Consider the following 20,887-nt stretch of genomic DNA (forward strand, 5'->3'; position numbering starts at 1 on the left):
AGCTGGCTGTATTTTCAGCTGCCTATTAGGAGGGAACTGTTTCTCCAAGCAGCTTTTATGAGTTTATTATAGTTTTCTGGCAGTAATTGCTGTTGCAGCAATGTACTATAATGGATGGATCAAAGCAAGCCTCATCTCAGGCCCTGAATAAAACGACTCAGGTTTAAGCAGTTTGCATTATGTATTCATTTAATATGTTAGACTAAAGCTTTTTTTCTGTGTCCTTTGTGTGCTTGCCATTCACAGCATGAAGTTGTCTTCAGGCAAGATCTGGAGCATCATGTTTCAATAACTCATGAGTTACATTTTAGGGTGAGTCTTCTCGCCAACAATGAGGCACCATACACTCTGGGTGGAGATGGGGCTTGGAGGCACATTTTCCTTCATGTACTTCCTTCTCTGCTATCAAGGAACAATAAACCAGAGTGGGTCTTAGCATCGCCAGTTCTGTATTTACTGGTGAAAAAGCAGCCCATCATCACCTTATCATGGCAGGTCAGCTGGATAAGGCTGTAACCATAATGTAGTAAAGACTGATGTGATGTCCTTCAAGCAGAGAACAGTATCCAAGAGAATTCCCAAAAACTTATAAAGAAACAGCTTATAAAGTAAAAAATTTATTCAGTGAATTCGCCTCTGGCTTGCAACGTTATAAAATCCATTTCTACTGCAGGTACAATGGCATTATAGCCTGAAAAGAGTGGAAATTATACGAAAGAAAAAACAAACAGGAGAAGTGTGGTTAACCTTTGGTAATTGCCTGTCCCTGTGGCCTGTTTCTTCAAATTTGTCTTTGAAAGCAATTCATCAGTCTTCAAATTATTCTTGTCATTTCAAATAGACTATGGCACATGCAAAGTGACTAACAAACCATTCTACAGTTTCTAAGAACATATGAACAAAGAAAATTTACACACCTTTCTCACCCACAAACGGCAAGGACCAGGTAAACACATCCATGAAATTTGGAAGCCAGTAAGGATGAGGGGAGCAGTTGAACTGCCTGATATTCATAACGTTGTTCTCATATTTCAATACTGCAGCTAAAATAAGAGACAGAGACAAAAGATGTCAGCTACATCAATGACTCACTCTCAGACCAGTAACACTGGTAGTATTCATAGCCTTCAGGGCTGCAAGACCAGCTTTCAACCACTTGACACCACATCAGCAGCACTTGACTGCTAGTTATGATAGGATATAACCTCATAGAAGTCACAAGCCACTTCCAGTCTGGAAGTGGTGTCATCTACTAGTACTAAGATGTGTTGCTAAGTGAAATAACAACTTTTTGAGTACACATAAACATAGGCTCTGGCATCGGCCCCCAGAAAAGAATAACGGAGACTATCCACCCAGTGTTCCTTCTACACAGTTATCTGAGCTTCTCACAATCACACTTAGGAGATAATAAATAAAAACTTTTATCACTCATATTTTGAATGCTACTTTTTCAGTGAACAATTTCAACATATTTCATTCATCATAAGGTACAACAGATCATACTTTCTTCTCACATTACTCAATCCATATGAACAAGAGTCCATAGGAATGCACAGTAATAGTATTTGCCTTGTTCCTTTTAAAATTCGTATCATTCTTGTTAAGAGTCTTTAATAGAAAAAGACTACATCTGCTAACATGCAGAAATATAGATGTTTATGCTATAGCTAGAAGACTTCTAAAGCACCTTGTCAGTGCTATCTTGTGTTAATGGCTTCAGGTTCCTATCTGAAACAGGATCTGAATGACTTCAACTTATTTTTCCAATACTCAGAACAAAATGAAAGCACTGCAAAATGCATCAGTAAGAAACAGCTATTTATTTCCAGAAAAGATCATGCTGTACTCCGGCCCCGTGCAGATGAAAGTCAAATGAAAAGGGAAAGGATGAATATTGCTTGGGTATTGTCAAGATCACCAAGAGTGCAGGCAGGAGAGAATATCAATTCTCTCAGGGGCAACATTAATTTGTCTACGGAGGCATAAAGTAATAATGTTGAAAATGCAAAAGATGACATAAAATGAAGTCTAACATAAACCTAGATAACTGCCTTTATCAAAACTCATTTACTAAAGCATTAAGTTTGCCCAATGTTATGTTGCACAGCAAATCTAGACTTTTATGCAATTTTAAAATTTTTGTAGCCTTAAGTAATTATTACAGTGCTGTAAATGACTCAAACCTCTGGTCATTTACTGAGACCATATGGAAGAACACTGAATGGGGATAGGTGCAATAGCTGTTTGAATCACAGTCTGCCTATTGGCTTTAAAAGAAGATTCTAAGGAAGAAAAACAAGCGCTGAATTTCTATTGTTCACTTTATGACCTATATGCCTCATCTTGGGAAACAGTAAAGCAATTTAATCCTTTCCTTCTCCACCCTACCCCCCACGCCCCAACTCTTTCACCAGCCTTCTTGCAAAGATCTTAAATAATCTTCTCACAACATCTTAATAACGTAGTTGAAGACTCAATTTGGTAACAGTATCTCTAAGCTAATTAGTGTATACTTTAATTTACAGAATATGTTTCTTAAAGTTCGTAATTTCTAGAATTATGCAAATATATTTATTTTGCACATGGGTGCGTATTTACGATGTATGGAGCCATTTATGAAATAGAAGAGCAAATATTCTCTCCATATTGTTTACGGAGAGAAAGGCAATTCTGGGATGACCACATAAAAAAATAGGGACTCATAACTATCTCCAACAGAAAAAGATTAAAATTCTTAAAGAATACAGGTACAGAAGACTGCAGATGAGAGTTTTCATCAGCAGGAGACTAAGGCAATACTGTTGAAGCTTACAAAGAAAGCAAGAAGCATAGATGATAATATCATCATAAATGATGAAACAGCAAGAATCAAAAGTATGTCAGAAATGTAGCACGTCAAAGACACAGATTACAAGGCATATAATATTTGGTCTTCCCTTTTCCACCTGTATTTTTGATTAATACCTCTCCAGGAGGAACATAGTTCCAGTGACTGGTTATTACTTAACAGCCAGTGCTGGCAATGAAGTTGCATGACTTCAATATGTCAAAAAATATGGGTAATGCAGTGTATCACACATGGACTGAAAGAGGTGAACAATTAACTCCAATTATTCACCTGTTTCCACTGACTGAAGTGTTTCAATCAGATTTTTTTTTTAATCTTTTATTATTATTTTTAATGCATAATGTTGTTGCTAAAGGCCTTCCGTTTTGCTGCTGCTGACAGTCTGGAAGTGACCTGGGAATTTCTGAAGCCTGCTTGCTGGTGCACACTGAAAACAGACTGCTAACATTTATGTGAACTTCTGCCAGCTAGACACCCTTAATTTAAATGAAGCACATTTGACCCTTGCCCCTTCTATTGGCAGTCATTCTGCTTTTCAGTAAAAATGGCCTCATCCTGCTATTAGCAAAAATGAGAAAACTAGTGTGAATGCTCTTAATATTTCCTTCACTTTTTTGCTTAAATTACCGAGGACGCATCAAAGTTCATTCTTCTTCTATTACAGTGACACAATTGCATAATAAAAATAAATAGCTTGTGGCTTTGCAGTAAAAATGAATCAAAACCACACAAACTTAATGGATGTGAAGATTCATTCAGGGGGACTAAAACTTCAACTGATTCATTTTAGTGAGTTGAAGGAATGTAGTTTCCCTTCCTGCTTTCTCCAGTTTACCATCAAATTTCTTCTAAGTTATGTGAAAGATGGATTGTTTACAGAACTACTTATTTATTTAAACTAACCTCTATAAAAGACTGCATCCTAAGCAAGACAGTTGGTAAAAATGAAGTTGTATGGTTTCAAGGTTGGCTTTCTTGTTTGACTTTTTTTGTAGGAAGACAACTTACTTTGAGATTACTGTACAAAAAACGTTTTTACATCACCTTATTAATTTATATACCTAAACATCTTAGAAAAGCAATTTTCAAGAACAGTATTTTAAAAACAATTCTCTTTAAGTAACAGGTACAGTTTCCTCACAAATGACTTCAAGAGCCACTTGAAGGAAAAAAAAATGCTGTACAATAGAGTAGCATAATAACAAAGATGGAGATGTTCTCAAATGACTCTATTCTTAAAAGAGTAAAATAAGGCAAGGTAGTTACTAGTGCCACAAATACTTTTCTGAATGTGTAATTTACAATCTTTAATTTACAGGTGTAATGTACATAAAATATTTTACTACCTAATACGATGATCTTAAACAGATCAGCTCTTGCTTAGTAGTCAGAGGGAGAAAACTTCAGCTGGATTGAGAAGAAATTGCTGTTTTTCTGAGCTTTGCTGGCCCCTTGCTTTTTTCTGTCTGCTCACAGATCTCTTCTTCCTTTGTTGGCTCAGAAAAGGTTTGGGAGTTTCACCTCTGCTTCATTCCCAACTTTACATTACTTCGATGAATAAGTAGCTACAGAAAACCTCAATGGCCCTGATGGAGCAGGAATCTTTTGAGGATTATATTACTACAGGCCACGTGGTTGATGGTTGAGGAAATGGAATGAAGTGGGATACATCCCTTTGGCTGTGAAACTGGTAACTGAGCAAAATCTGGCTCTCTCAAACATTTATTTCTAACTTCAGATGCTTGTTATGCAGCCCCTATACTTCTCATTCCAAAGCTATACTCAAGACACTTGCAGAACAAGCCACCAGTTACAGTTTTATAGCCCATAATCACCAAGAAGAGCAAGAATCTTGTTTTCTTATTCCTAAACAGTCACACACGTTTTAACTTCATTTTGGTATTCACAGTTGTAAATGAGTTTTAGAAGCCAATGTTTTGTAAAGTGAAGATGTGCAGATACCCTAAATGACATTATACCTCTTTCCAGTGCTTCTAAACTGAGATATCGGATGCTGAAATCACATTAGAATGAAATGAAAGACTAATGCAGCAGGCAATGCGAATTCGTACTGTTTATCTTAAGCGTTTAACATCAGTACCTATGGCTGAAAATGCAGGCGGTGATGAATATGCAGGTAAAAAAACCTTCCTTCAGCTTGGAATGGAGATAGCTCTTCTATCTCATTAGGATAAAGCACAAGCATCTGATGCTACCCGAAACTGCCATCTCTTTGGTCTCCCTCTGTTACAGAGGAGCCTCAATTACCCCCATGTCCTGTGTCATGCTTGTCAGAGCTGAGTGGGTATCACAGATCCCTCTGACATGAAAAACAGCACTTGAAAAGCCTGTATATTGGGAGCTGAATTAAGGCCTTCGGCAAAGTGAACACCATTAAACTGTGTGCCCTGTTGTTCATGTACTCAAACACATCAGTCAACCTGCTTCAAGTACAGCTGAATATTTTTTCAGTGCAAATTAATTGAAAAACTGTTTGTCAGAGGGAGACAATTGAGCATGGTAGAAATAGCAGCCCAGAATAAACTGCATTTATTTTAGGTAAACAACCACAAAGTAATTTCAACAAATAAATTAACTAATATTTTTGTATTTTTTTCAGAATACTCATCCTGCACTTAGAAAAGTAGTGAAAGGTCTCTCAACTTCTCCACATTAAACAGAGAATTTGAATTTCTGACTTTACGCCAAATTAACTTCAGCATTAACTGTGCAACTGGGAGCAGTACTTTCTCCTCCAGTAGAGTTGCTAAGTAACCACAGCGTTTGCTGCCTGAGACAGGTCAGGGATAAGGGCCAGTGAAATGCTTATGGAGTTTAAACATTTTCAAAGGAAAAAATGACTCACAGCGCAAGATAATGAAGTAAATAATGCAATAATGAAGTAGGGGTAATTGCGGTTGGAAATTCTGAAGAATTTCATTTGACATGTACAATTGTATCTTCAAAAGAAATAGCACCAAACATCTCTGCACTGGCAAAGACATGGCCTAAATATCCCAAGAGCATCTCTTTAGAAGCTTTTGTTTCCTTGAGAAGGCCTCATCACAAAAGCAGTGCTAGAGCATTCAAGGGAACTGATGGGGCAAACAGAAGGTTGCACAGCGTCCCATTTACACGATGGGGTATTATTTCTGAAAGATCATCTCTGCCTTCCAGGTACATTATTCTGCCTTTATCCAATGTGAAAATAACTTTCTATCAGACCAACGTGCATCAGGTATATTTCTTATATTTTAAGAAATATAAAATCTATCTACAGTATACCACATGCTGATGCTTTATACACACTTGACTGATGTCACTGATCTGATTTGTTAACAAGCACATCAATGTACATCTGGTCTTGATTTTTCTAGTATTCCAAACTCCCCTATCCACTGCATATTTCCTTCGTTTCTTTCCATCATCTGCTTTTCCTTTCAGCTGCAGCACATGTACATTGAAAAATGTTGGAAGAGAGGCATTATTTTCTTCAGCAACTTTGGATTCTCTAGTGGTTATCTTGTCACTATGAAACCTACTCTTTAAAAAATGTTCAGAACAGTCTGTCTTTAGACAGCTAGTTAAAATTGTTCACTCAGCCAAAAAGCATGCACATGCATGCATGACACCAAAGTGACAGCCAAAGACTAAAATATTAAGTATTGACAATAATTAACAAATAAATCGCATGCCTCTGTAGATCTTCTGTAGAATCTTTGTTCTTGTCATGGCACAAACAGCATTAAAGCAAGTCCTAATTAAGGAAGTATGAGCTACTAAAAATTGAAATGTGGGAATGAATGTTTAAACACTGTACAAGGCCAACAGGTCAAACAATGCAGTGCTTTTTGGCAACCTCTTACGGTTGCTACAGAGAATCTCTCCTGATGATGGGCATTCTAGAATCAAGAGGTAAATCTCAGTTTCTTGATCAGGACAGCCTTCATCTTGAAGCCACAGGTAACAATCATAATCAGCTATCAAAAATCAGGAGGATTTTTAATCTTCTCCAAGAATATCTCTTAGAATACCAACAGTGTACCAGTATTCCTCACAAAAAGTTTTAATAATTAACTTACAGAATATTTTTCTTTATGCCTTTCAATAATATGAGTGTGTAAAGGTTTGGGAAAGTTATGAAATACTGAACAGAAACTCAGAAGTTGCCAAAAACGTATGCATGAATTCTTTGCCTTTGCCAATGTTTTTCATTATAATAAATATGGAAGGCATTAATAACAATAAAGAGGAAGGAGACACTAAGCTCCTTACATCTAGGTAGTTTCTGAGTCTTGGAATATTCTGAAAGCATCTATTTGCCTCCATTAACTAGAATGGGACCCCTGACTGTAATTCCTTGAAAAACCCAACTTTGGCGCCTAATGTCATGCATGCGTGCGGGTGGGGGCTGTGACAGGACCAAGAGCCACTTGATGGCTGAGCAACTCATACAGACTTCAAGACGCCACGGCCAGTAATCAGAAAGATGCAGAGAACTCCTTCCCGTGCCAGAATCCAGGGGTTCCAGCCAAAAGAGATTCCCATGGCTGATCAGAACTGTGACAACATGTCAAGGGTCTGCACTATTAACAGCAGACATGCTGAATGTGGTTTTGTTTGGGTATCGTGTCTACAGCTACTCCTGCTGAATTTCCATTTGCTTTAGGAATGTTCCCTATCTGCTCTTTGTGTGAGTATCTGATTCTAGCGATTGATCTCCAGCTGGGACTGAACAAACCCTTAAAGCTAGCAGCCAAGCCTAGTCCTGGTGAAGAGCTCTGAAGATATACAAGAAAGTATAGTTGCTTAAATGGATATAAGAACTATTAACCAAGGATACAAAATGAGAATTCCTAGCCCCTTGTAGCTTTTACTTTCTTTTTTTTTTTTTTTTTTTTTTAATGTTTTTTTAAAAGCAACATTATCATAAAAAACAACAACAAAACCTGGAACACAGCATTTTGCCAGTAGGAGATGGAGACTAATTAATTTATGCAAGGTGACTCTGCTAGCTAAATTACAACCAGAAGCATATTAAGAGCATATATTAGAAATGGAAGGCACCAGTAGGAGTGTAGCTGCCTTTCCAAAGGCTGACAGTAAGTGAAAATTCAATGGTTTGGTTTAAAAATCAATCAGGTTTCGCACCAATGCATAATGAGTCAGCTACAGCAACTACACTGCAACACCTCTGTGTGGAGGTGTCCTCCTTCCCTTCCTGAAATTAGCCAGCCAGAAGCTCTGCATTCTTTCTATCTACTGCACATCAAACATGTCAACAAGTGGCTTCTTTTTTTTTTTTTTGTTTTTTTTGGACTGCTTCAGAATGACAGAGTTTTTCCTTTCTTGAACAGGGAAGCAAACGCCCAAATGCTATCGAGATGAACATGCATGAGTAATGCAGAATGAAAAAATATGCATGATGTGCTTTAAAAGCCAAGAGCCAGTGCAGTCAGTCACATGAAATAATGCATCAGGGCTTCTAATGAGAGAAAAGGAGGCAGTTAAACTAAACAGAAATGCATTAGAAATCCACTAAAGGTCAGCTTCTAAATTAAAAAAAAAAAAGAAGAAAAAAAAAAAAAGATATATTGAGGAGTGGTGCTGCTCTCCTACCATTGTGATTTTGCCTGAGCTCACTCAGACTGGATACACTCAGCAACACATCGACATGTCACTCGTGACCACAGATGGTTATCAGCTCTCAGAACCTGGCCCAGAACCTTTTATCAGCAAGGACTTTCCACCAGTCTTAAGGTTTCCACAGTGGGAGACAAGTGAAATGACTCTGCTTCAACATAGAGATAATAGAAGGGCAGTTCTTTTTCACCACCCAAACTTTGAGCTGTAAAAATTCAAGATTTTGTATTTTATAAATCATTACTTCATAATTAATGTCTGCCTTCATGACAAAATCAGATGTTGCTCACCCACTACCTCCATGTGCATGGAAATGCCTTCATGTATTATGAAGTAAGAGGCAAACGCTTCATGTCACACTGCTTCTACAGACCTGTCACCAGACTGCGCTCTGCCCAAAGCAGCCAACTCACAGCACACTTTTCCACCAAGACCATTGCTACTGCCAAGAAAATTAACACATTCCTTGTTTCATCCTGCCCGTTTGGGTTGCTAGCAAGTCCCTGTATTATTTACTTTTACAAAAATAGCTACCAACAGCTCTACTTAGATAGTTATTTTGCAGAATGTTCTTAATTTTTCCACAAGTTAATACACATTTTGAGAACTACATGAACAACAACACTGCTAACCCAACAGTGAATTATTTCCTGCCTGTACATACATTGAATGGCATAACAGCTTTCAGATTAGAAGTTTTATAATATAAAATGATGCCTGAGGAAGCTTTTTTTTTTTTTTTTTCAAGTTTGCAAAAAGAAAAACAGAAAAACAAAAAACAAAAGCTTTTGCAGGCAACCATCCAAATTAAAAATGTCTCTGTTCAAGGACTGATCTCTTTGCAATGAAATTGCTTTTCTCATTGGGAAAAAAAAAATCTTTTTCTTACTAACACATAGAAATAACATTAGTTTTACTGGGAATGGGAGGAAGTAGACATTACCAATCATTTAAAGATATTGGAGGACAGGTTTATTAGAATGCTTTACTTTCAGAAACAGGTTTGTTTTCTTTTTCCAGTTCATTAGAGATTTCAGGGAATGCAGTAATCTCAGAGAAGCTGCAAACACTCATATTCATCAGAGCCTTTATAGAGTGACCAATGACTGCTTATTTGTGCAACAGTCTTTCTTTGGCTAATGGAATTTTATTTCCTACCTAATTGCTTTCAAACGATTAATAAACAAAACATAAAAGAACTCAGACAATATGTATTCCAAGCCTTACCCATTGAAGATCTGTCAATGTTTGCTAGCTGGCTAGAAGGTTTGTGTATACAAACTCCATTAATTTTCTTGGGGAGCAGAAAAGTGACCAAAATAATTATATCGAACACTGGTCTCCAAACATACCAACAACAGCATTTCATAAAAATCTTCTCTTTGTTAATAGAGCTGTTTTTAGTGTTGTTTCCTGTATAACATTTACTTAATAACTTGCAGTCAAAATACAGAAATATCCTAAGGCATGTTAGAATCTACAGTTATATTCAGAGGCACACATCTGCCCATAATAAACTCAATTAAAATTGCATTAAGTAATAAATTGAATGGTCATGAACTAATAAATAGAAAAAGGAGAAAAAGAAAAAATAATGTAATACATTTGAACAAAGAATTACAGTCTACTATATATCAATAGAAATCAAATCTTACCTTTGTTATTGTATACATCTAGATAGTTTGGTGCTGAAAAAATTGTGATTAGTGAAGGGAAGCCTGTTGTTTGGCTTTTCCTGTACATGCGATACCTAGGGGAAAGCAAAGATATTAATAATTGTCCCTTGTTGAAACCTCACTTATCACTGACCAAATACGGTGCAAAAAACACAAATACATTACTGCACTGGCATTTACAAATGCCAGAAGATGTACATATGTGCTTTTTTAAAAACAGAAAATATAGAATTCCTGCAGATTTATTCATTATAGATGCAATTTTGCACAGCAGAAGTTCTTTTTTTGTTATGAATTTGCTAGTGGCCTGTCTCTGCACACATGGCACCCTGGGATGCTTCCAGCACTTGGTCTTTCACAGGACTGAGTGAAGGCCAGCACCAGCACTCCTCCCTTCAGAAGAGAAGGAAATGTTCGCCCCAAGTCTCCGGCTTTTTACTCTCCTGCATGTGCAAGTGATGGCAAGGCTGGGGAGATGGAAAGTAGAGAAAGGAAGAGGAACCAGAGGGTCTGATATTTTCAGTGCTACATCTAATCTAATTGTGTCTATTAGCCAACTTATTAGTGCTTGCATGTTTTCATTACTTAACCTTTCTGCATTATGAAAAATAAAAGGCTTACTGGGCCAACAGAGCAACACATAATCAGCCAAGCATTAAACCTGCAAGAAACCAAAAGCCAACTGACCAAACAGTATTTTTGTCTTAATTTAACACAAGCAACACCAAATACTTCTCGCTAGCCTTAAGCTACGAGAAAATGAAGAATGTGGAGGCCATCCACGATAGCTACACTGAAACCATTGTAGAAACTTAGTGCAATCCTTTCAAAAAACTTTATATTTCACCCTTTATTGGAAAGCAATAGAATAAAAATGAAATTTCATTACCCTTGGGTATTTCATGCCAGTTACTTTTGGCAGAGAAATAGCTTGCTTTTAATTGCATTGAGGTTTTTAAGTATGTGATAATTCAAGCATTCAGAATGGCTTTTTATATGCATAGTACGTATCGATCTAAACCCTACAATATCATTACTTTTTATCTGTTATTACTGTTCAGGTTGGGTAAAGTTTCTACCTCCAAATTAACACAATAAACACATTACTAATTTGTGCAAAACACGCAAAGGTATTTATTCAGGTACCAACCCTTCATCCAAACTTCTCAACTATGGTACATTCAACAAATTTTCATGGTAAAGTATATATATTCTTAACCAGTAGGTCAAGAAATGTGAAGAATTTGAGAGGGAACAGTTCTGGTCTTCATGAGCCAAACTGCTTCCTAGACATCACAGCAGCCTGCGTCAGCCACACTTGTAAAATTTATTTTGCTAAGCTGAACTGATTTCCCCTCCCAAACTTGGCATCCAAATAACTTCTGATCATTTTATGTCACTTAAAATCATTAAACGTAATTGGGATATATGAGGATTCATTAAGCCCTGTAGCTTGGTAGTAATCATGTGAGAGAATGTGCATTCTAAAGCTAGTGCGTGCTTTTGTACCATTAATAAAAAGTAATTTTACACTGCAAGAGCTCTTAAGTTTTGCAGTTCGCTCTCACTCAGTTATTCTTTCCTGCCCTGCTTAATTTCACCTGGTGCCCTCTCCACACACACTTACCCAGCATCCTGGGCTTCATGAGCTCGAAGTATAGATAACAAGTTATTGTGCTGTAGGAATTCACACACAGCAGGGTAACTGTTGGAAGAAAATAATAGCACCTGTTATGGTATTACCAGAAGCACCACACTTAGCTCTAGCTTTCAAAAAATGATCCAATATGCATCATTCATGAAATGAGCCCTGCTTTGCTGGCACATTTCGGCAGAGACAGCACCATAAGCAGCACTTTCTTCTCCCATCCCATAATTGCACTGAGTGAAAACACTGGAAATCTGCAATTTATTACATAACAACCATGATGCAGCCTATCAGAAAGTTGTTTCTTCTACTGTACTTTTAGATTCAATGAGCTCAGAACAAGAAAAAAACAATACAATGGTTGCTTGCAGCAGAAAACCCTGTCCCCTAACTGCAGTAAGCATAGGCTGCTTACGGACACCAAGTAATATGGTAGGAGAGATAAGGAGAAACAAAGAAAGGTAACACAGTCTCCAAATTACATTTGTGATTTTATGAATGTCACATCCCTGACAAAAACTTTCCCCTTAGCAACTGAAAATATGAATTGCGTGACTTCTGAACACCCCCAAAGCATGCTCACTGAATGCACTTTTACAAGACATATTCTACTGTATGATGACAAAATAATTAGATGAAAGTGGTGCAAATCCCTCTGTCATGTTTTTCCTGCACATGAATAGTGCTGCTTTCAAATGGTGAAGCCCTTCTCCACCACCTCTGTATCATGAAGACCATTCATACTGTTACAGACACTGAACAAGAATGAAGAGCAGAATCTGAATGCAGTTTTGTCAGTACTGTGTGAAATAACCATTTTTTAGAGAAAAGTTATTTAAAATTATAGCTAAATACATGTTAATACAACTTGAAATTACTCCATAGTGTTAGTTTCTAAGACAAGCTGTTTATTGTTGTAACAGATGTTTTCTTGCTTTCAAACCATTGACGACTCTCCAGGTCTGTATTAAAAGACAGCCAGCATGAAGGCCATGTACCACTTCAAGACAGCAAGCAGAACACCACCTATCCTTAGAAAGCTAATGCAGAACTGATCTGGTTTTCTCTGTCAAAAGCCAACAAAAGAAAGAGCAAAACACAATAAAGAATGTGCGTTTATGATCATGAAGGTGAAGCAGCAGTGGAATGAAAACAACTCTTCACAGATCTGACAAAACCTTATCAGGCCCCTTAAAAGCATGCAAGGGCTGGGAAAGACTGTTTAACCAGATGGCAGATGTGGAGGCTCTTCTCTTTTTCCTCTCATCAAGTCAATCCTATGTAATTTGTTTTGCTTTATGCAGATTTATTTCCCACCCTTGAAACCAAGAGATCATTAAGCTGACTGCTTTCTCTTTCGTGATCCTTCATCCAGGCAGGAAAGTGAGCACCCCGTGAGTTAGCAGACGGCCCTGCTCCAAATCCCTCTGCCTGGTGATCCTCTGTCTGAAAGGCTCTTTTGAATTTCACCTTCCTCACTGGCAGAGTTCCAGCATGGTATTTGCCTCACTCTCACAGCAGCTTAAGGAAGTTGCATTTAAAACATTAAACCTGAGGATAAAGCAAGTGTTACCACCTCCTGCCACTAACTTCTGTTTAATTAATGCTCTAAAAAATAGAAAACCCCATAATAACCAGACGAAAGGGCTGGTATGCCGTGCTGTCCTAACGTCACCAATGCCCCTTCAGCGCCAGCAGATGAGACGTCTGTATTATAAGGCCAGACATTCTTCCAGCTTGCCTTTACAAGAACTCCTGAAGGAGAAGCACAGCCTTCTGTCTCATGGGAGGCCTTCTGAATGTGGCCAGTCCCACAGCAGAGCCTCAGCTGTGACTGGGAGATGCATCCAGCAGATGTTTTCCTGGATTTGAGGCCCAAGATAAGGCTCACAGATACTACAGCTCTCTCTTCCTACTGCTGGGCAAGCTGGAGAGCAACAATCAAAACTGTTGCTTAAAGAAATAAAAGAAAAATCAAAACAAGCGACAAATGGTGTAAACTTCACAAAACAGCTCTGAAATTTTACCTCATAGCTAAATAAAAAGCAGAACAGATTCTGTATTAACATCCATTCACAAAGCTATTTTGCAGTATTGATTCAATGACTCCTGTAGTTCAAATAATAGAACAGGCAGAAAGGTCTTAAAAAAGGAAATAGAAGGAACTGGGGAAGACACAAAGGCATCTCTGTGATCACTTGTGTGCTGGTTCTATGACACAACGGGCTCACAGCATGCCTGTAAACAATGCAAACCAACCTGTAGCGTCCCTGCATCTCTGTGTGTACTTTACAATCAGGTATCATTGAAAAGCTGGACATGAGCCCACAATGCGCCCTCGCAGACCATAAAACCAACCAATCCCGGGCTGCATCAAAAGAAGCATGACCAGCAGATCGAGGGAAGTGATCCTGCCCCTCTACTCTGCACTGGTGACACCTCACCTGGAGTACTGCATCCAGATGTGGAGTCCTCAGTACAGCAGAGACATGGATCTGCTGGACTGTGTCCAGAGGAGGACCACAAAAAATGATCCAAGGGATGGAACACCTTCTCTACAAAGGCAGAGAAAGCTGGGGCTGTTCAACCTGGAGAAGAGAAGGCTGTGATAGTGACCTTTCAGTATCTAAAGGGGAGCTGCAAAAAAAAGAAGGGGACAGACCCTATAGCAGAGTCTGTGGTAACAGAACAAGGGAAAATGGTCTCAAACTAAAAGAGGAGAGATTTAGACTGGATAGAAAGAAAATGTTTTTTTACAGTAAGGATTGCCCAGAGAGGTGGTAGATGTCCCGTCCTTAAGACTTTCAAGGTGAAGCTGGATGGGGATCTGAGCAACCTGATGTAGCAGTAGCTATGTTACTCTTCACTATAGGAGAGTTGGACTAGATGACCTTTAAGATCCATTCCATCTCAAACAATTCTAGGCTTCTATTATGATGTTACGGGGCTGCATGTACCATCAAACACCTTGGTGAAACACCACTGTTTCACAGTACCTTAGGGACAAAGTACAGTCATGGTAACACAGTTACAAAAAATTCTTAAGAACAACTTTTTGCTCAATGTACTGACCAAGTTTTAAAAAAGTCTCAACCAAGCAGAAGACTTGCTGTCCCAGCCACTCTTTGGCCACTTTTAAGGCTCACTTGCAACCACTTATTTGCCCCATCAGTTTATTCCAGCACACGTGAGTGAGATGATAATTCAGAAATGACGATGCAAAATCTAATGGCTCATCTTTCTTCAGCTTATCCAAGGGTTACTTACTACTCACTTCCAAACCTCCTGGATGCTTTGAAGCTGAAATGTTCTTTGCAGCTAAAGTCTACAAACCCGCTCAAAGGGCAAAGTGCTTATGAACATGGCCTACCCAGCTTATGTTCTCATGTATGGTATTTGGAATCACCTCAGTGTAGGCTTATGGTGCATTTTATTTAGAAATGTTTCCATTACCTAATGAAAACAGGAGTCTGTAACAAAAAATCTGATAGACAGTTGATTATGCTCATTATTAGTGTGGCTGCTCAAAATGTCTAGCTTAATACATCTTTTTCCAAAGTATTCTTTTCATGCAGTGTTAAGTACTGCTTTTACCACTTAAATGAAGTGGTTAAAAAAAAAAAAAAGCTTCTGAATAGACATGATAGGTTCTTCTTTCCTTTTCAAAGTAGAAAAGTTTTTCCTTTTTTTAATACCTTAATTATCTTATTCATCATACATTCAAGGAAAATAGACTTGTATTAGTAGGATTTGGCTATTTTTCAGGTTCTACACTGCCCATTACCAAGAAAAGGCAAAGAGGCCAAGTAGTGCTCCACGCAGATATAAGAAAATTTGACTGTCATATTTACTTCTATGTAAATAGCATGGCAACTGTACTGAAAAAACAATCTCAATACCAAAACACTGCCCCACAAGTAGCCACAAGGCAACTCTCAAAGGTTTTTTTCTTTTGCTATTTGCTGAAGTGGCTGCTGGGGATAAGCAAAGTTTTCAGCTGTATGTAGATGTTACGTAGGCTGTACTGGTATTGACAATACAGGGCTGCAATTATCAGCACTTTGTTTTGCTCCCTCCCAAAGGTGATTTCATCTTAAACATTCAACACAAATTTATAAATACAGAAAAGTATCCCTCAGTAATGTAGGGAAGTAAATCCATAGATATAATACCAGAAATCCTGAAGCTATTGACCTTGGAGAACAAGATGTTGTAGCAAGCCCTGCAAATGGCCAAAGAACCAAAGATTATATCACAGCTTACTAGAAACAAGTTTTTTACATAAATTTCCACTTGGATTTTTTTTTTCTAAATTTGTATAATAAAAATCACTAGATTTTAGAATATTTCTAATCAAAGCAGTCATCTTGTAAGCAAATTCGCAACTTGTTTTTGTGAGTGCTACCCTTCCAGAAACACTCTCCTCCTCACCCTGCTTTGCAGAGCCCAGACTTCAATTCAGCTGAGCCAGAAATAAAACAGTTGGCCAAGAGGGAAAACAAACAAACAGAACCCCCTCCTCCCCCCCACGCAACAGGCTTTTCCAGAACAACCTACCGCTCTGCCTGCACCTCATGTGTCATGCTGAATCACAGAAGAGCAGTGACTCACAGAGAAAACAAAATATCCCACTGCTAAACTAGAGATGTTATTCTCCATGGAGTATGTGACTGTGATATATCCCCCTTCACCATTCCTTCTTCATTAAAATGTCTCATGAATATTTTACTAGTTCTGAGGTATCTTTTGCATGATCAATGATTTCTTTGCACAGTTCTGAAACAGAAACAATACTTAGCTAACATGAACCGAAAGAGTAGATATTTGTACATTGATCTTCCAACAACAGCAGGAAAACAATGGACTGCATGCAAGCACACTCATCAGCATCCATGCCCCGTGATTTCCACTTGCATGGTTTGCATTTTGCCAAGGAACATCCAGCCCTTCTCATAGGAAACACATGCATGTTTGCAGAAGATGCATAAAGAGGCACATTCATAATAACAGATCTCAGTGAAAGTTTTGACTTAAAATACACCCCCAAAATAGACCATGTTGAAAATTAATGATAGCATGTTATTGTTTGAATAAAGTTTATTTTTCATCTAGTAATATTCCAACACATTTAAAGAACAGGCACAGACATGTTGGGATCATGGTTGTTCTTTGTTTTGCATTTATAGAATACCTTGAAGGCACAAACTCTTCTGGAAGTCCTTCAAAGCTACCAAAAATACTTGCAACTATAAATAACAGCTTCCATCTCAGCCTCTTTTAGACCTCCCCAAATAACAGCGCATCATCCCATGCTCCAGGAGTCCAGCCACCTCCACCTCCTGCCTGGACTGATGGGTCATTTCCTAGCAGATATAATTTGAAGGTTTCAGACAAATGCAGCTAATCTTCAGATTCAAGGAAATGCAAAGATAGAACTAAACAACCTACGTGACATGGACAGGGCAGAAAATGACTCACACACATTTGAGAACTAGGCTTTAAATATGTTTTGAAATGTTTTTGTCACAAGAACAACCAAAAAAAAAAAAAAAGAAAAAGGTATTTACACATACTGATGTTCTAAATGGTAGGAGGAAATGACAAAATCAACCAAGACAGTTGGCTTGCTTCCCCCTGTGCTCGCCTCCACATGACTTTTCAGAAGCTGGAGAAGCAGACACACCAGGACAACAACAATCCGAAAACCTTTCTGATCTTTGGTCTAACCCATATCTAGCTCTCTTATGCACATCTGGATAGACATAACTTGGACAGGTGAGCACTGTCATACTATCAACTTTGGCCTGATAATTTTATACACCCACAGATTGCTATTTTCATGCAGTATTCAATCATGAAATCTTTTTTTAATATATGAGAAAGAAGGACTTTTTCTAAAGGAGTGATAATGACAAAATGCCCCATCCTAATTTTTATAATCTTGCTTCTTTCTTTTTATATTCACAAAAACCCACAGATACATACTACTGTTTAGCCAAATAAATAAATGTCCAGTTTTAACAAAACAATGACAGAGTTTAACACTGCTTACATTTTCTTTTCTTGCAATATTACAAGATAACAACTCAGAAAGGCAATTCTTTGCCAAACATAAGAAACTTTGGAAACAACAGAGAAAATGCTGAATAGGTAGAAACTCAAAGTTAATGACCACATGGCCTGGATGTAGACTTAAGCTTCCTCTCCAAAATGGGACAAAAAATTTACTGAACTACATATCTTTCATGATGCCATTAGTGAAGAGCTGTAAACACATTCTTAAAAAGAGGGCACTCAAATTTCTTCTAAGAAGATTACATGCGTGTATGAAAAGTTTTCAGTAAAACCCATCAACCTTGTACTTCAGTCACCAAAGGCTTTTGCTGCTTCACTGTCCTAGGCAGCTCCCAGCAAATCTTTCAGCCAGTCTTCTCTTGTCATTAATCATGCTGCTTGCACTGAGAAACAACCAGGGAGCCACAGCAGATCAGAACAATAAATACAAGGGCAGCTCCAAATGTAACGCCTCCTATCTTAGGAGGCAGAGTGACCTATGTACATATCTTCTCCACAGAGTCATTCTTTTTAAAATTGGTCTTGTTCCCAGATCTGATGGAACACATGAGCAATTCCAGCAATACAACCGAGTAGGTATAATGAAGTCAACAAAAAATTTCTGGCCTTGGAGAAGGAAGAATGAAAAGGTGATGAAAATGTTTAAAATGATGCTACTGTACCAGCACACACATGTAATTATGCATCATATTGCATAGTGAAACACACTACAATCTTCAATAGCTTTTTAGCACATATTTATTGAGTCCTTGTTACTCACGAGCCTAACTTATGTGTGAAGTAAACCACTGAAACGCGCTGACAGGGCTGAAATTATTATCCTACCCTGAGCATTCCTAAGGCCAAGTCACCTTATTTTTGCCAAGGCTAGCAAATGAAGTTCTTTTAGGAGTCTCCAATGGTAGCCACTCTGCTACTGCTTCGCTACATCTCTGCCTTCCCTTTTTGTTGCTTTTAAAAAAAGGTAACAACAGCCTTACAAATCTCAGCACTCCCTAAGAACTACCAACAAGCTCACTAGCAAAACCCAGGAAGCCTGTGCACAATGCCTGCAAAAAATTCCGCAGTATTTGCTCTAGTTCTGTGGCCATCCACTGATGTGGGCCAGGCTCACCTTACTCTTGTGCTCTTGCTAACATCAATTAAATAACCAAGTCTAATGCACAAATGATTCCAGAAAGTGAGCAATAAGCTTGTATGTGTGCTTTTTCCTGATAGGCAGCCCCATCACGGCAAGGCACAGTTAATTACCCTAGCAGCGTATCTGGACTCCTGAAGTTCTTCATCAGAGCTCTGACACAATGGAAATTAAGCAAGCTGGGCATGGATCCAATTGCAGTTTTCACAGTTAGGACTTTGTATACACATAGCAACTTTGTCTAAATGTGATGAAAGAACGTCTTAATTCTTCATTCATCTCATAAATCTTATGGGAATAATGATGCTTCCACTCCAAGTGTGGCTTAGAAAGGACACTTTTTGCCTCCTACTTCAAACATTGTCTAAACCACTTTCTGGCTGTCTCTCCTTAAATTAGTATGTTTCTGAGAGAGAAAAAAGTCCAGCTGACTTCAAGCTTTCTGTTCAGTGAAAGAAGCCATTGTCAGATTAGCAGCATGTCTTGCCAAGGTAGATGCATTTCTCACAAAAAAGCCTGAGAGTTACTATACCACAAGTCCATGAAATAAGTATTATGGGTCATTGACAAGATCAGTACAACCAGCTAAGTGGAAATAAACACATACGACATAAATCCGAAGCAAAACTACATAATCTGATAAACAAAGTAGACTTCTTTATTGGTAGATCAGCTGAAAATCTGAAAAATCTGGTGGGGAAAAAAAACACACCACAGGAAAAACTATTTCCCTTGTTTGTACCATTCTCTGAATAAAATATTATTTTCTATGAGTTAGGATGAAATAATTTCAGGAAAGGGAAATGAAATCTCATCACTGTTGCTCTTGGTTTACTTTAAGGTACAGAGAAATTACGCAAATTTCCAAAAAGTTACTTAAATATCACAGCTATTTTTCACTCTGGCATTGTGCTACTGCTATTTCCCAGGACCCACAGATTCTGACAACCTCCAGTGTGGAATGCACAGGAGGACGCAAAAGATAATAAATGTTCATGTGTAGCACCCTTGAAAATTGAGCTGACTTTCCTTTACGTCTCTAAATGACAGGTTACATCTGTGATTTCCAGAACAGATTTTATAGTGCTATCCATACTCATTTTAAGAATTGTGACACAAAAGGAAATTTCTTGAAGAAAAAGCTTGATCAGTTTGAAATTCAATAGGCTGTGAGTGATCACCTAATAGATGTAGTGAAAAGCTTGTCAGACTACTATAAACAACATTCTTTATACTTTCTCACATACATTTAGCTCATACAAATGGCTCAACGTTTCTCAAATGAGTTTTGGATGAGTGGAGAAGATTTAATGTACTCCTGAGCTGGAAAGCCCAGTTAATGTTGCATGTACACAGCTGGAAGGCTGCTTTACTGTTAAACACATCTTTCTCATAGCATTTTGTTATAGGAAATAACCAGAGAAACGCTTTAAGTGTCAGTTGGAATTTGCCATGATAATGAACAAGCCTTATAAAAAAGAAGCTATTTATCACAGATATTTCCTGCAATTAAGAGATCTTAATCATCTGGAAATCATTTTCCTGGCATGTGTCTCTGAAATCTTTCTGACATTGCTACAAAATGCCCACAACTATCTTTTAACTTAAAATTCTGGAAATGACTAATTGTTTATTTTTTGATAAATTAAACTAAAGTTCATTCTATCAACAGACAGTCTTAAGGAAGGACAGCCTAATTAAGTCACTTCTTTACATCCTAGCTGGCTGCTTTGGAAACTGTCCTTCTTTTTTTAGGAGGAAGCTAGAAAAGGCAGGCAAAGCTGGATGATGCACCTGTTATAATGGATTTTATTTTATTTTATTTTATTTTATTTTATTTTATTTTATTTTATTTT

The 20,887-nt window shown here is 37.9% G+C and overlaps 1 protein-coding gene across 3 annotated transcripts in view; it reads right to left on the reverse strand.

Annotated features, from left to right (window-relative positions):
• The window catches only part of PPP3CA (protein phosphatase 3 catalytic subunit alpha), a 189,573-nt gene that overhangs the window by 20,964 nt on the left and 147,722 nt on the right, over window positions 1–20,887 (reverse strand). For all 3 annotated transcript variants that reach the window (XM_042871137.1, XM_042871136.1, XM_042871135.1), the window contains exons 7-9: window positions 11,798–11,875; window positions 10,150–10,244; window positions 918–1,043 (exon numbers count right to left, since the gene is read on the reverse strand). In XM_042871137.1, the coding sequence (XP_042727071.1) occupies window positions 918–1,043; window positions 10,150–10,244; window positions 11,798–11,875 (299 nt within the window). The remainder of the gene's footprint in view (window positions 1–917; window positions 1,044–10,149; window positions 10,245–11,797; window positions 11,876–20,887) is intronic.

This window comes from Lagopus leucura, unplaced genomic scaffold, assembly GCF_019238085.1.
Source record: "Lagopus leucura isolate 7727_CA_CO unplaced genomic scaffold, USGS_WTPT01 Super-Scaffold_100004, whole genome shotgun sequence".
Lineage (NCBI taxonomy): Eukaryota > Metazoa > Chordata > Aves > Galliformes > Phasianidae > Lagopus > Lagopus leucura.